At 46.2% G+C, this 12,540-nt stretch overlaps 1 protein-coding gene across 2 annotated transcripts in view; it reads left to right on the top strand.

Moving 5' to 3' along the window:
- Positions 1–12,540, top strand: part of SMYD1 (SET and MYND domain containing 1) — a 45,103-nt gene that overhangs the window by 26,772 nt on the left and 5,791 nt on the right. Inside the window, exons 5-9 of one of the 2 annotated variants that reach the window (XM_058683394.1) lie at positions 429–467; positions 3,408–3,597; positions 8,407–8,499; positions 10,626–10,789; positions 12,325–12,493. In XM_058683394.1, the coding sequence (XP_058539377.1) occupies positions 429–467; positions 3,408–3,597; positions 8,407–8,499; positions 10,626–10,789; positions 12,325–12,493 (655 nt within the window). The remainder of the gene's footprint in view (positions 1–428; positions 468–3,407; positions 3,598–8,406; positions 8,500–10,625; positions 10,790–12,324; positions 12,494–12,540) is intronic. The other variant, XM_058683395.1, reaches the window with a different exon arrangement.

The raw sequence follows: 12,540 nt of genomic DNA, 5'->3' as shown, positions 1-12,540 counted from the left end.
TCTATGTGACCTAACCAACCTCCATTTGCAGTTCACACAGTCCCCAAGATAGACATCAAAGAGGCCACAATGCTTGTGAGTGAGATAACAGCACCCATACAGGGTTTAGCACCTATTATTAAATGCACTGTCTCATGGTAGTCCCATTACCAGGTTGCAGTTGAGGACAGTGAGCCCAGGAAAGGGAAATAACTTGTCCAGAGCTGAGGACCTTTGAACCCAGAACTTCTCATTCTAAATCCAGTGCACTTTCCACTATAGCAGTCTGCTTCTTGTCAAGTGAGCCCCCACTGGAAGGGGCTGGGATAAAGGTGGTGGTGATGGCCAAAGCTTTCATTGCATAAGCTGGAATGCTGTGCTCCCTTGCTAGCTGTACTGGACCAGCCAATGGTAATGATTTCCATTCGGGTGTCTGTTTTGTCTTTCAGTCATGAGGCAGTGAAATCCATGTTTCACACCCAGATGAGGTGGGTCAGTCCTTGCAAGCATCCCTGCCCCTCTGACCCATCTCCCTCACTTGCCTGGTTTGCTGGGGCCGCCCCCTCCCGAGACTCCGAAGCTGCTCTCTGGCTGTAATATCCTTCCACAGCCCAGAGTCTGGTCTTTGCTGAATGCTATATTTTAAATGCATATATATTAATCGTTTTGTTCCTCACCCACCCACTCCCCACCATGCCTTTGCTTCTTTTCTTTCCTGTCTTTCACTCCTTGCTTCTCTCACTACCCCAATCCCAAAGCATGCCAGTCCCTTCTAGTCCACATCACCTTAGCAAAACCCACGCTGTCCGTCGAAGTCCTGCTTATATAAAATGAGGATGCTGATATTACTGACGTACTAAAGGGACTGTGTTTATGTATAACCCCCAATTTCTCACCCAGACTGTCTTCTGAAAATAGCACCCATAGCTGCAATCTTTTTGACAAATATTTATTTACGCTATTTGTTCAATGTTTCTGGCCAACTATGAATTAGTGGTTTAGGTAAGATTTTGCTTTGACTTTTCTTAGTGACAAATAAATGGCCCCAGGTGGATCTATTTCTCAGGCTGGGTTTGAAAGTACTTGAAATGCTCTTTAGATTAAGAACAAAACTCTGCATGGGAGTTTGGGCTCTGGGAAGGCAGGGGTAGGAGTGGTTGCTGCATTGGAGTGTGTGTTGGTCTGCATTACATGTGACTTTGGAAGATTCCCATCATCCCTTGGGCATTTGGTCCCACATCTATAGAGCAAAGGTCAAGATGAGCACATCTCTAGGGACCTTCCTAGTTTTAAGTCTCTGGGGCTCTGCACTGCATTTCTAATCTCTTCAAGAAATAAATACGTTAAATAAGTTATAAATACGTTAAATACGTTAAATATGTGTGCCTCAATTAGCTGAACTCCAGAATTGCAGGCATTAAAGATGGAAAAGGGAGAATGGACTGATGGTTGCTATTCATCCCCTGACCCCGAATCCCAAGTAAGGTGAAATGGGGCATGCTTATTTTCATATTTAAGGGACACTAAGTTCATTTGGTTTTGAAAATTCTCTACATAATTGAGATAATTTGAGATACTCTGAGACCTTGCAAGAACTGACTGAGCCGTGATAGGAAGAAAGGCTATTGGGAATCCTCACTCAGTTGGCATTGAATCACTGTTGAATGGGAATATGTCACAATGGAGCCGCGTGGGGTTGGTGGGGGCAGAATTACTTACCTCACCTGGACCAGATGCCAGAGATCCACACTCAACACTGGCCCAGGAGTTGTTCGCATGGAACGATTTAGAACATTGGCAGAGCTCTGAAGTCAAAGGCTTTGGTGCGTTTCTTTCCCTGTGCATGGCAGACCTGGGAGGCAGACTGAGGGTACTCTAGGGAGAAGATTATATTGAGGTGAAGTGTGAATGGCACTCGATTTTTCATCTTGACTGTTGCCAAAGTGCTGTGGGACCTCATGGGGGGAGTTCCTTCCCCTCTCTGGGTGGCGGTGCCCTCCCTTGTGAAATGGGGACGTTGATCCCCTGCAGCTGAGACTATTAGGATTCTAAGCTGGGCTGTGAGGAGAATCACACAACTCACCTCTCCCTCTTGCCTTTCACCATGGCAGGAACAGCTGCTGCCAAAAATTGGGGTGGGGGAGAAAAGAAAGGGGTCCCATGGGCACGTGAACAGGCACTGAGACTTTGCCAGGCTCCCTCTGAATTGTTTGTATATATTATCACGTTTATTTAGCATGTCAGGGTACCCTGATTTGGGAGAAGGCTTTTTTACTTTAAGTGGTCACCTAAGATACTTGGACATGCCTGTCACTTCCAGTCAGTGGTTGTTACTCACCTGGTTGTCACCTCAGAGTGTGTGGAAGGGGCTGCCGGTCACATGGTGTCTGACTCAGCCTCTCTGGGAGGTAGCGGAAATAAACACAGACCTGTCTGCAGATGTTCTCCCCAGCCCTCTGTGTCTTGCCACCCACTCTCTGGGTGATGGCTTCCCACTGGGCAGTGAGAAGATCCTGGGGGGACACAAGAGCACAGCTAGGCAGCCAGGTTGCGGGGTCCCCGATTGTTCTCTGTAGTTCCTGGCCTTGTGGTGGAGGGTGCATGATTGAGAGGCCCACGAGCTGCTCTGCTTGTTTGGCTTAGCTGGATGTCAGCTGTGCAGTGAGTGGGCTTTTGTCCTCAGCACCTTCTGTATCTGTTACCTGGTAAGGTGGTAGTGCTGTAGGTAATGAGAGGGTCAGGTCTAGGCTGGAAGGGGATTGAAATGCCATCTGCTGTTGCTACCTACCTTCAACCAAAACCCGCGTCCCCCGGTAAATACAAAATGAACAATGCAGCAGGCTAACAGAGCCAGCCTTTGTTTATTCGTCATCAGCGATCTCCAGGCCTGTCTCTTTCCATAACGTAGACCAGAACCAGTGGACTGAGGGGTAGGTGTGGGAGGGCTTAATGTTGAACCCAGAACGGGCCACAATTGTGGGTAACTGAATGTACGTACTTTCAAAAGAGTAGTCTCTAAACTAAGCAGAGGCAACTGTTGAGTCTTCTCCTATCTGGAATGTTTACCTTATTATTTCTCCCTTCCTTTGTTGCAGGCAGCCAGTAGCTAAATGTACAGGGATAATTGCAGGCGGGGAAGCTACGTATGGCTTTGTGACCATGCCCAGCCCTCTCCTGGGAATCCATTTAATTGGATTTCAGAGCAATTAACTGAATGGAGCAGATTTGATTGTTATAATGTGTAGAGCAGAATTATCCAGAAAATTGTCCTTTGGGTCCTTTGGGTGGGGGGGCGGGGTGGGATTGGGAGTTTTCTTGGAGTGCTAGTGGGAGTTGTCTTTAAGACTCAACTCCCTGAGACCTTGGAGAGCAGAGACCCCACTCTGAGAGCCCTGGATTTGATTTACTCTTTCCTCTACCTTGTCCAGAATTGAGCTCCGGGCCCTGGGCAAGATCTCAGAAGGAGAGGAGCTGACTGTATCCTATATCGACTTCCTTAACGTCAGTGAGGAGCGCAAGAGGCAGCTGAAGAAGCAGTACTACTTTGACTGCACGTGTGAGCACTGCCAAAAAAAGCTGAAGGATGACCTCTTTCTGGGGGTGAAAGATGACCCGAAGGTACTTGTAGTCCTGCTCCTGGGGTGTCTGCGACCATCTTCTCTGGGAGCCAGCAAGGGTGGATTTCACAGCTCATCCGTGCAGAGAACCAGCCTGTGACTATTAGAAAGGTGCTGTGGGGTGGTGGACAGGGCATAGAGGAAAGGTCTCAGCTAGCGTCCTGGGGCCACCGCTTGCCAGGTGTTTGCGTTGGTGAAGTTGCTCAGTGTTCTAATCTGTAAAATAGGAATGATGGCACCCACCAGAAGGGGTTGCTGTGGGGACTGAACAAAGTGATAAATGTAAAGGGAGTGGCATACAGAGTGGACACTGAGTAAATTTTAGTTCTCCTCTGTGCCCTTTTGCTGGTTAAGTAATGCTGAGAGTTTCATATATTGAGACCAGATGGGCAAAGAGATTATTTGCCTGGTTATCACAAAGATATTCCTAGTCCCATGGAAATGGGCAATGTAGGGATTGGGTAATGTGCTTAAATCCTGAATAGCTTGCTGCCTGGTTGCTGGTGAGACCACCAAGCAGCTAAAGGATTCCTGAGGGGGATTTCAGGAGCTTGGCTGAGCTGGGAGAGAGCCCAGCAATGGTATAAACAAAAGGCTAAAACTGGACTCCTCTTGTTCCATTTTCCCCCATGGAAAAGTGCACAGGTGGAGGGTCAGGTGGGGGTCTTCTCCCTGCTGAGGGGCTCAGCCAAAGGGGTTCAGCAGTTTTATGGACCTGAGATGGGGAGAGGATGGAAGAAGCTGTGGGGGAAGGGCTAAGAGTAGAAAAGTACTGGGTACCAAGTTGGAGTGGGGGAGAGAATCTTCAAGGTTCCCTCCTCCTCCTCTGGAAGGAGGCCTCCAGAGGTCAAGACCTCAGATAAAGAGACCTAGGAATGAAGGATCCTGGCTAGGAATACAACCACGCAATATGTGGCTCTTGGTTCTCCTCTCTTTACTTGAGATACGCTGCTACCAGCTGGTGACGATATGCCCACGTCTTCCAGTGTGGAATTGCAGAGTTGGCGTCTCTCTTGATATAAAAGATTGATGATTTCTGCTTGAACCTACCTGGATTCAAAGCAAAAGCTTTCTATTGTTTTTATGTAAAATTTGGTTTCTCTATGAAAATAAATAAACAAAATAAAAGTAACCCAAACGAAAATTAGTCAACCAAAAAAATTCATTAGAAAAAAATTGAGTTTAACTTATTTTTATTTTTTTAAATGCTTATTTATTTTGAGAGAGAGAGAGAGAGAGAGCAGGGGAGAGGCAGAGAGAAAGGGAGAGAGAGAATCCCAAGCAGGCTCTGCACTGTCAGCAAGTGTAGGGCTCGATCTCACGAGTCATGAGATCATGACCTGAGCCAAAATCAAGAGTCGGACGCTTAAGCAACTGAGCCACCCAAGTGCCCCAAATATTGAGTATAATTTTTTAAAAAGCAATGCATCCTAAGGCAAATTCAAGGCCATTATAATGTAGTAGAAAGAATACGGGAAAATGAGCCAGGAGGCCAGTGTTAAGAGTTCGGGCTATGATACTGAATATTTCTGAGTGTGGGCAAGCATCTTCCTTTTGAGCCAGTGTCCTCATCTGTAAAAAGGGAGTTGCACTGTTAGCAGTTTTTTTCAAGCTTATCCTATCTATGTGGTTGTCAAAGCTGCTTTTCTTTAAATGCGTTTATAATGTGTTATCTCAGCCTGATAAGCCCTATCCAGTAATCCAGGCTTTGTGACTCCTCCTCAAACTTTTGATTGGCATCAGAATCCCTCCTGACTCCTTAATATATGGATGTGTTAACTCGTTAATATATGTGTGTATGTTAACCTGGATAAAAGTCAAAACCAAATATTTACAAAATGCGAAAATAACACCAAAATGTTTAACATTCCCCTCAACTATAGCTTTGGGCCCTCCTTGTTTGGATTGCTTAGGTTTCTCTTTTTCTGTCTCCTCAGTTCTCACCCTTGGTTTTCACGATAGGAATATGCCAGTTTTTCAACGTTGGGGAACCAGTATCCCTCTTTCCCTCTTCTCTTCTACTTCTGGCTCCTCCCTCTCCAGTGGGTCCTTCCCTTCTGATGATTCCTCCCCATCTGCTGACTTCTCCCCTTCCTCCTAGTCTTCCTCCTCCTCTTCCTCTGGCTCCTCTTCCACTGACGTTTCCCTCTGCTCCAGCTCCTTACTCTTGTCCTCCTGGTTTTCTATTTATTTTGTATTTCTGGGGAGGAGAGTCTCTCTCTGCAGGGTTCCTAAAATCCTATCTGCAGATCATGCGTTCCTGCCTTTACTCTGAAAAGCGGAGCCAAATGGAACAGCCCTATTTCCTTTCTCAGAATAGCTTTATCACATGTTGCACATGCAATTAACAACCTACTAGCCAGGTTGTTTTGAGAATCTTGGCAGCTGCCTCCTTGAGCAAATTTGATTCACTTCCCAAGCTTGAAGTAACACTCTTCCTTACAACATCAAATTGAACAAGAATTTTATTAATACCTGACCACTTGGTATTCTCCAGCTCTACCCTGATTTCTCCAGAAGATTCCCTACGAATTTTGAGTTTTAAAGATGATGGGACTTACTATAGATTAGAGATTAGTGCTCATAAACTAGAAGTGCTTCAATGAGCCATTATTTGAGCAACAAGCTATGGATGAAAGGAAAAATCTAGGTTTGACAGATTGGTGGTACACCTCTGGACTACCAGTTATAGAACTCTGCCCAACCAGATGAGACATAGACCCCCTCTTATTTATGTGCTTGATTCAAATGAGTTTAGGAAAGCAGATATGCACTTAAATGACCTGTCTGGAACCAAGACACGATCCGAGTTAACAGAAGGTGAAGAAGTACTCTGGGGCTAGAGGGTAGCCAGAAACCAGAAATCTGAGCCACATCAAAGATCAAGACAAAGGTTGGGTCAGGAGTGAGGCCTGTGAGCAGAAATCACAGCACTGGTGGATGCAACACTTGTTGGCGTCAGGCCACGCAAGACCCCAGAGATGCAGAAGGATTCCAGGGAGGCCAGATGCAGAAGGAAATGAGGGTAGTCAAAACCGTAGTGTTAGTTAACTAACACTTTAGTTAGTTAAGAACTCTGCGGAAGCCGAAGTGCAGTGCATAGAAGAATAAATACAAAGGCCGTTCCTTAGAATATCCTGACCCTGAAGCAAGCTGTCCTGGCCAGGGCCTCTCATACTGCAAGGTGGATACTCAGCATAGAACTGGCTCAGGACAGCTGGGAGACCAAGGGAAGATCCTGATCTCCATCTATTAAGGGACTGTGTTTTTATGGGAACAGATGCCCATCCTCTTGTTACTTTTTGGTGGTTTGGTGAAGGTGATGATTTCACAAAACAACGTAAGCAGCAAATCGAAATGGAGCCATTGGACCCAATTCCTTACAGTGAAAAAATTGGAAAACTGGTTGAATAAATTATTCTGGTTTTATATAGTGGAAAAGTCTATAATTATTAAGCGTGGTGCTGTATTTTTATATTGACAGGGGAAAATATCCATAACGTACTGAGTGAAAGAAACAGACTATAGATGGAAATCTGATACTATTCCAATTAGAAGAAATATTTGGTGCTGTTGGCATATACACACACGCATATGCACATGTACAGGCAGTTCAGCCAGGACATACTGCTAAGGCCATATAAACGTATGGCTGCTTATGGTCAGTGTCAGCTCTGATTGGTCAGTGCCTTTCCTGTACCAGTTGTTAAATATTTTAAATATTATTCCTGTATATATGCATTGGAAAGTGTTCCTCAAAATGCTATGGTCATCTTTGGGTGGATTCCAAGGATTTCTGTTTTTTCTCCATGCTTTTTTCACGTGTTTTAGTTTAGTTTTTTTTTTTTTTTTTTTTTACAACTTCTACATGTCATTTTTATGGTCGGAATAAATAACAAAGTTTTTTTCATTTTGGAAACAAGTTTTATCAGATTTGTGTAGGCAAAAAAAAAAAAAAAAAAAAAGAAAAAGAAAAAAATTCTTATTTTTGTATTCCGGAAAAGAGTTTCTGATATGGATGAGCCCAGCAAGTAAACTTTTTCTTTGGACACTGAGAAGTTTTGGCACTTCTTATTCAAAATTATGATGCCCTCATGGGCTTTCAATTATGGTGCCTCCTTGCCTGAAATATCAAAGCTTGGTTTTTGAAAAATAAGATCACTGGACCATGTAGGCAAATGCAGGAAACCTGGTGAGTCTAGATTTCACAGAGACAGCTGACAGATTCTCTCATGATATAATTTGGTCAAGACAAAGAAATATGAACTGGGTGCAAAGATACTTTGGAAGGGTTTGAATGCCCACAACCACAAGTCCCTTCTATAATGAGCTCAATGGCAAACTGGAGCACGGTTTTTTGGTTAAACCGTAAGTTTCTGTCCTCAGTCCTGTGCCAGTCAGTATTTAAATCCATGACTTGTGTGAAGACTAAAATGCGAGGGCATTACCTGTAGAACATGTGGTTGACTTGAAGTAAAGACAAATAATGGAAGATATTTTGGGTGATAGAATGAGAATGTCAGATTCTGCACTGGGGTTCCAAAACCCAGGCATGAGCACCAGGTGGGGAACAATTGGCTGGCAGCAAGGTGCTGGGGCTTGGTCAGTAGAAAGTGCATGTGAGTCAGAAGCATGATGAGGGAGCTGGAAAAGCTATAGGGATCTTGAGCAGCATTTATGGAAATGAAGCGTTCAGAATGAGGAAAGCGTTAATCTTGTCCTACATTGAATGTCAAAGATGGCAGCTATTCAAAGATGCAATGGGTTGCTTCGTGAGGGGGTCTCTAACTCAATGTTCCTTTTTTCCCAGCCCTCTCAGGAAGCGGTAAAGGAAATGATACAGTTGTCCAAGGATACACTGGAAAAAATTGACAAGGCTCGCTCGGAGGGTTTATACCATGAGGTAAGAATTTATTTTTATAGGGATGGGGTGGGGAAGAGGGCAGAAAGATTCTCTAGTATGGGAGGGACATGGGGAGGGGTGGAGATGAGGAGGCTACCCAGCAGGTTGTTTTTCTGGAGGATAGCCCTTGGTTTGGACCATGACTCTTCTTGCCCTTAAGCCTTTAGCATCTCTTGGGGATATGTTCTCAGTGATTGCTCAACCGACTGAAACTGGGTCTGAGGAGAGCACAGGCAGCCTGGCAAATGTCCCTGGGGGGTCTGTGATATCTCAGGTTGGCATCAGAGGTGGAGAAATGGAAATGGCAGTGGGTCGCCTGCTTTTTCGTAATTGAATGCATGTCCTGGCTACAGTTTCCAGTCTCTACCAACTGAGCATTCAGCCCTGGCTCTCGAAGCAGCAGGAATTGTGAACTGGATGTACACTAGAATCGTGGAAAACTCCTGATGCTCAGGCTCCGACCCAGGACATTTTCACCCAAATCTCTTGGGGGTAAAACCCAGATGTCAGGATTTTTAAAACTCTCAAGTGATTCCAATGTGCACCCAAATTGGAGACCCACTGCCACACACTGACCTGCAGAGTACTTGCATCAGATTTACCTGGGCAGCTTGTTGGAAATGCAGATTCCCGTGTCTCGCCCCCTAAGATATGATTCGTCAAATCTGCAACAGAACACAGCGACTGTGAATCAGTGTTTTTCCCCCAGGCTCTTTCAACAACCCAGGCATGTAGCTGGGTTTGGAAGCCACCAAGGCATGGCAGTGAGAGATGAATTTGTTTTCATTTCCACCTGCTTCTCCTTTATTTTCATCCTCTTCATTTACTCATTCATTGCACATTTGTGAGCCCTTACTGGTGGGGTGACCAACGCGAGACATGCTCCTTGTCTCCCAGGAGTTCTCATGGGTGGGGAGACAGGCACGCCAGCAGGGTGTTACTGTACAATGTGGAAAACCTACGTCAGAGGCACGATGTAGGAGCTGAAGCAATCAGGAGGGCTCCGCTGGTTCCATTCTTTTGACTTCTCATTTCTCCCCTTCCATTCAAACCTAACAGGACCAGGTGTAGACCTGGACACTGGCCCCGTGGGGTTAAGAGGATTGTCTTCAGGATGGATTGATGGTCAGTCCACAGTTGGTCACACCCCCACCCGTGGGACTCTGGGAGAGTCTCAGAGCAAAATTAGTTTCCGCTCGTTTGAAATGGAAGGAATTGTGTGACATTTCTCCCATGAAAGCGGCAAGCGAAGGGGGAACAATGAACAACTAAAATCTGGAGACCGTCTGACTTTGTAGGGTGCAACCCAAGCCCATGTGGACACAGGAATCAGTGAGGAAAACCTGACTCCAAGCTCACTGGGGTCAGGCCCATCTTATTCCTTACCAGAACCAAGGTGACATCCTCCTGGTGGGTCTCCCAGCCTCCTGGGAGCCTCCCTTTCTGCCATCTTATCTTGTATGCTTCCATTGGGAATGATTGTCCAAACTCTCTGTGCATAAGGACCACCTAGGAGCTTATATACCCTACAGTTGCCAGGGTCCGTCCCCCAGATATTTGCTTTCTACTGGTCTGGGGTAGGGTCCAGACACTGCTGTTTTTAAAAATGTCTCCAGGTAATTCCAGAGCCCAACCAGGGTGGAGAGTCACAGGATTGGTGGTTCAGATAAAGCCCGGCTGCTTAGTTTGAATTCTTGCTCCATGTTTTACCACCTGCGTGACTTCGGCAAAGCACTTAACCCTTTCTGTGCTTCAGTTTCCTCATCTGGTAAAACGGGAATGTTAGTAGTACCTATCTCATTGCATTATTGTAAGAGTCAGTCAATCAATCAATCAGTCAATCTCTCTCTTTCTCCCTTTCATAACTCTCTGCTACCTACTGATTATGAAAACTCATTTTTGTCATATGTCAGCCATATCTCCCACTGTCATCCTTTCCATCCCTGCATCATAGCCAAATAGGGCCATTTTGCTATTCAGATCACAGACTGGTGCTCCTGCACCTCTGTCAGCCATTTCCTCGGACTTAAAAGAATGAATGTCTAGTGTCATCGTGATGCCCCCATATGTGAGCTAAGTGCATGCTGCGGTGCCGTGGTCACGGACAGGTCCTGTGTCTCCTCCAGGTTGTGAAATTGTGCCGGGAGTGCCTGCAGAAGCAGGAGCCGGTGTTTGCCGACACCAACCTCTACACGCTGCGGATGCTGAGCACTGTTTCGGAGGTCCTCTCCTACCTCCAGGCCTTTGAGGAGGCCTCGCACTACGCCAGGAGGATGGTGGATGGCTATATGTAGGTAACAATGCTGGGTCTCAGAAAGTCTCCTGGAAAAGTGTCTATTCCAGGGATGGCAAAGATGGCGCCCATATTGCTGTCTCTCCCTCCTGCACCCACGGGAGGCATCAGTAATCGATCATGGTCCTCTTTATCTTTAAGTTTATTTATCTTATTTTGAGAGAGAGAGAGAGAGAGAGAAAACATGTGTGTTCGCATGAATTGGGGAGGGGCAGAGAGAGAGAGGGAGAGAGGGAGAGAGAATCCCAAGCAGGCTCTGCACTGTCAGCGCAGAGCTTGATGCGGGGCTCGAACTTACAAACTGTGAGATTATGACCTGAACCGAGATCAAGAGTTGGCTGCTTAACTGACTGAGCCACCCAGGTGGCCCAGTCCTTTTTATCTTTACAACTGAGTCTTTTTACCATGGTGCTCTGAGTGGTACCGACCGAATGATCAGAGTTAGTACCTGAGATGATACCTATGGGTCATCCCTGGTCTTTCCCAAATCCTCTAGCACATTTACCACTTGGGTGGCCCCTTCTGCATTTGGTTTTCTTAAGGCTAAGTTCAGCTTGCTTTTAAGTGCTTCGAAAGGATTTCCCCCTGGCAGTCAGCACAGGCAACCCTGTGACCTTTCTTTTATTAAAAAAAAAAAAAAAGGTGTTAGCCATCCTTGCTTATAAATTAGAAAATGCAGGGGCGCCTGGGTGGCTCAGTCGGTTGGGCATCCGACTTCAGCTCAGGTCACGATCTCGCGGTCCGTGAGTTCGAGCCCCGCGTCGGGCTCTGGGCTGATGGCTCAGAGCCTGGAGCCTGTTTCCGATTCTGTGTCTCCCTCTCTCTCTGCCCCTCCCCCGTTCATGCTCTGTCTCTCTCTGTCTCAAAAATAAATAAACGTTAAAAAAATTTTTTTTTAATAAAAAAAATAAAAATAAAAATAAAAAAAAAAGAAAATGCACAGTTCCTGCCTTCCCTCTGCCAATGTCTTTCTCTTGCCTTCCATGTCCACGTTGGCATGTGAATTTGTATCTTTGACCAAATGAGTATGTTGGCACAAGAAGGTAGATTTCTTTTGGAGAGAATGTTCCTCATAAACAAAAGCCAGGAAGACTGTACAATATGCTAAAAGGAAGCTCTGTTAGGACCGTGCCAAGGAGGTGAGAATACAGTTCTGTCCCAAAAAGGACATTCAAGTTATTTTTATTCCCCTGAACGTCTACTTTGCAGGGAGAAGGCTGGGGTGCTCCTGAGAGCTCCCAGCCTCCTGCCCTCTAGTTCAGAGTCCAATCCTGGCCCCATTTCCCCATGAGGACTTGCCTTGGTGGCCCAGGTCAGAGTCTCAGCTCTCACAGCCTCACCATTCGGTGTTTTTGGTCACTGCCCACCGTCTCTGTGGCTCAGGCCCTGCCCAATGGGCTGTAGATGCCTCATGGTGCTGATGGGAGAGCAGATGGACTGAATCAATGAGGGTACATGGTGAGCTGTCAAATACCGTGCACCTCTCAGGAAGGTTGGGATGATTTGTACAATTATTTGCTATGCCCCCACAGGAAGCTCTACCACCCCAACAATGCCCAGCTGGGCATGGCCGTGATGCGGGCAGGGCTGACCAACTGGCATGCTGGGAACATTGAGGTGGGGCACGGGATGATCTGCAAAGCCTATGCCATTCTCCTGGTGACACATGGACCCTCCCACCCAATCACCAAGGACTTAGAGGCAAGTAGCATCTCAGGGATGGGCGTCCTTGTCTGGTCTGAGCTCTC

This window comes from Neofelis nebulosa, chromosome 9, assembly GCF_028018385.1.
Source record: "Neofelis nebulosa isolate mNeoNeb1 chromosome 9, mNeoNeb1.pri, whole genome shotgun sequence".
In the NCBI taxonomy this organism is placed as follows: domain Eukaryota; kingdom Metazoa; phylum Chordata; class Mammalia; order Carnivora; family Felidae; genus Neofelis; species Neofelis nebulosa.
This window is presented reverse-complemented; position numbering and strand designations above follow the sequence as displayed.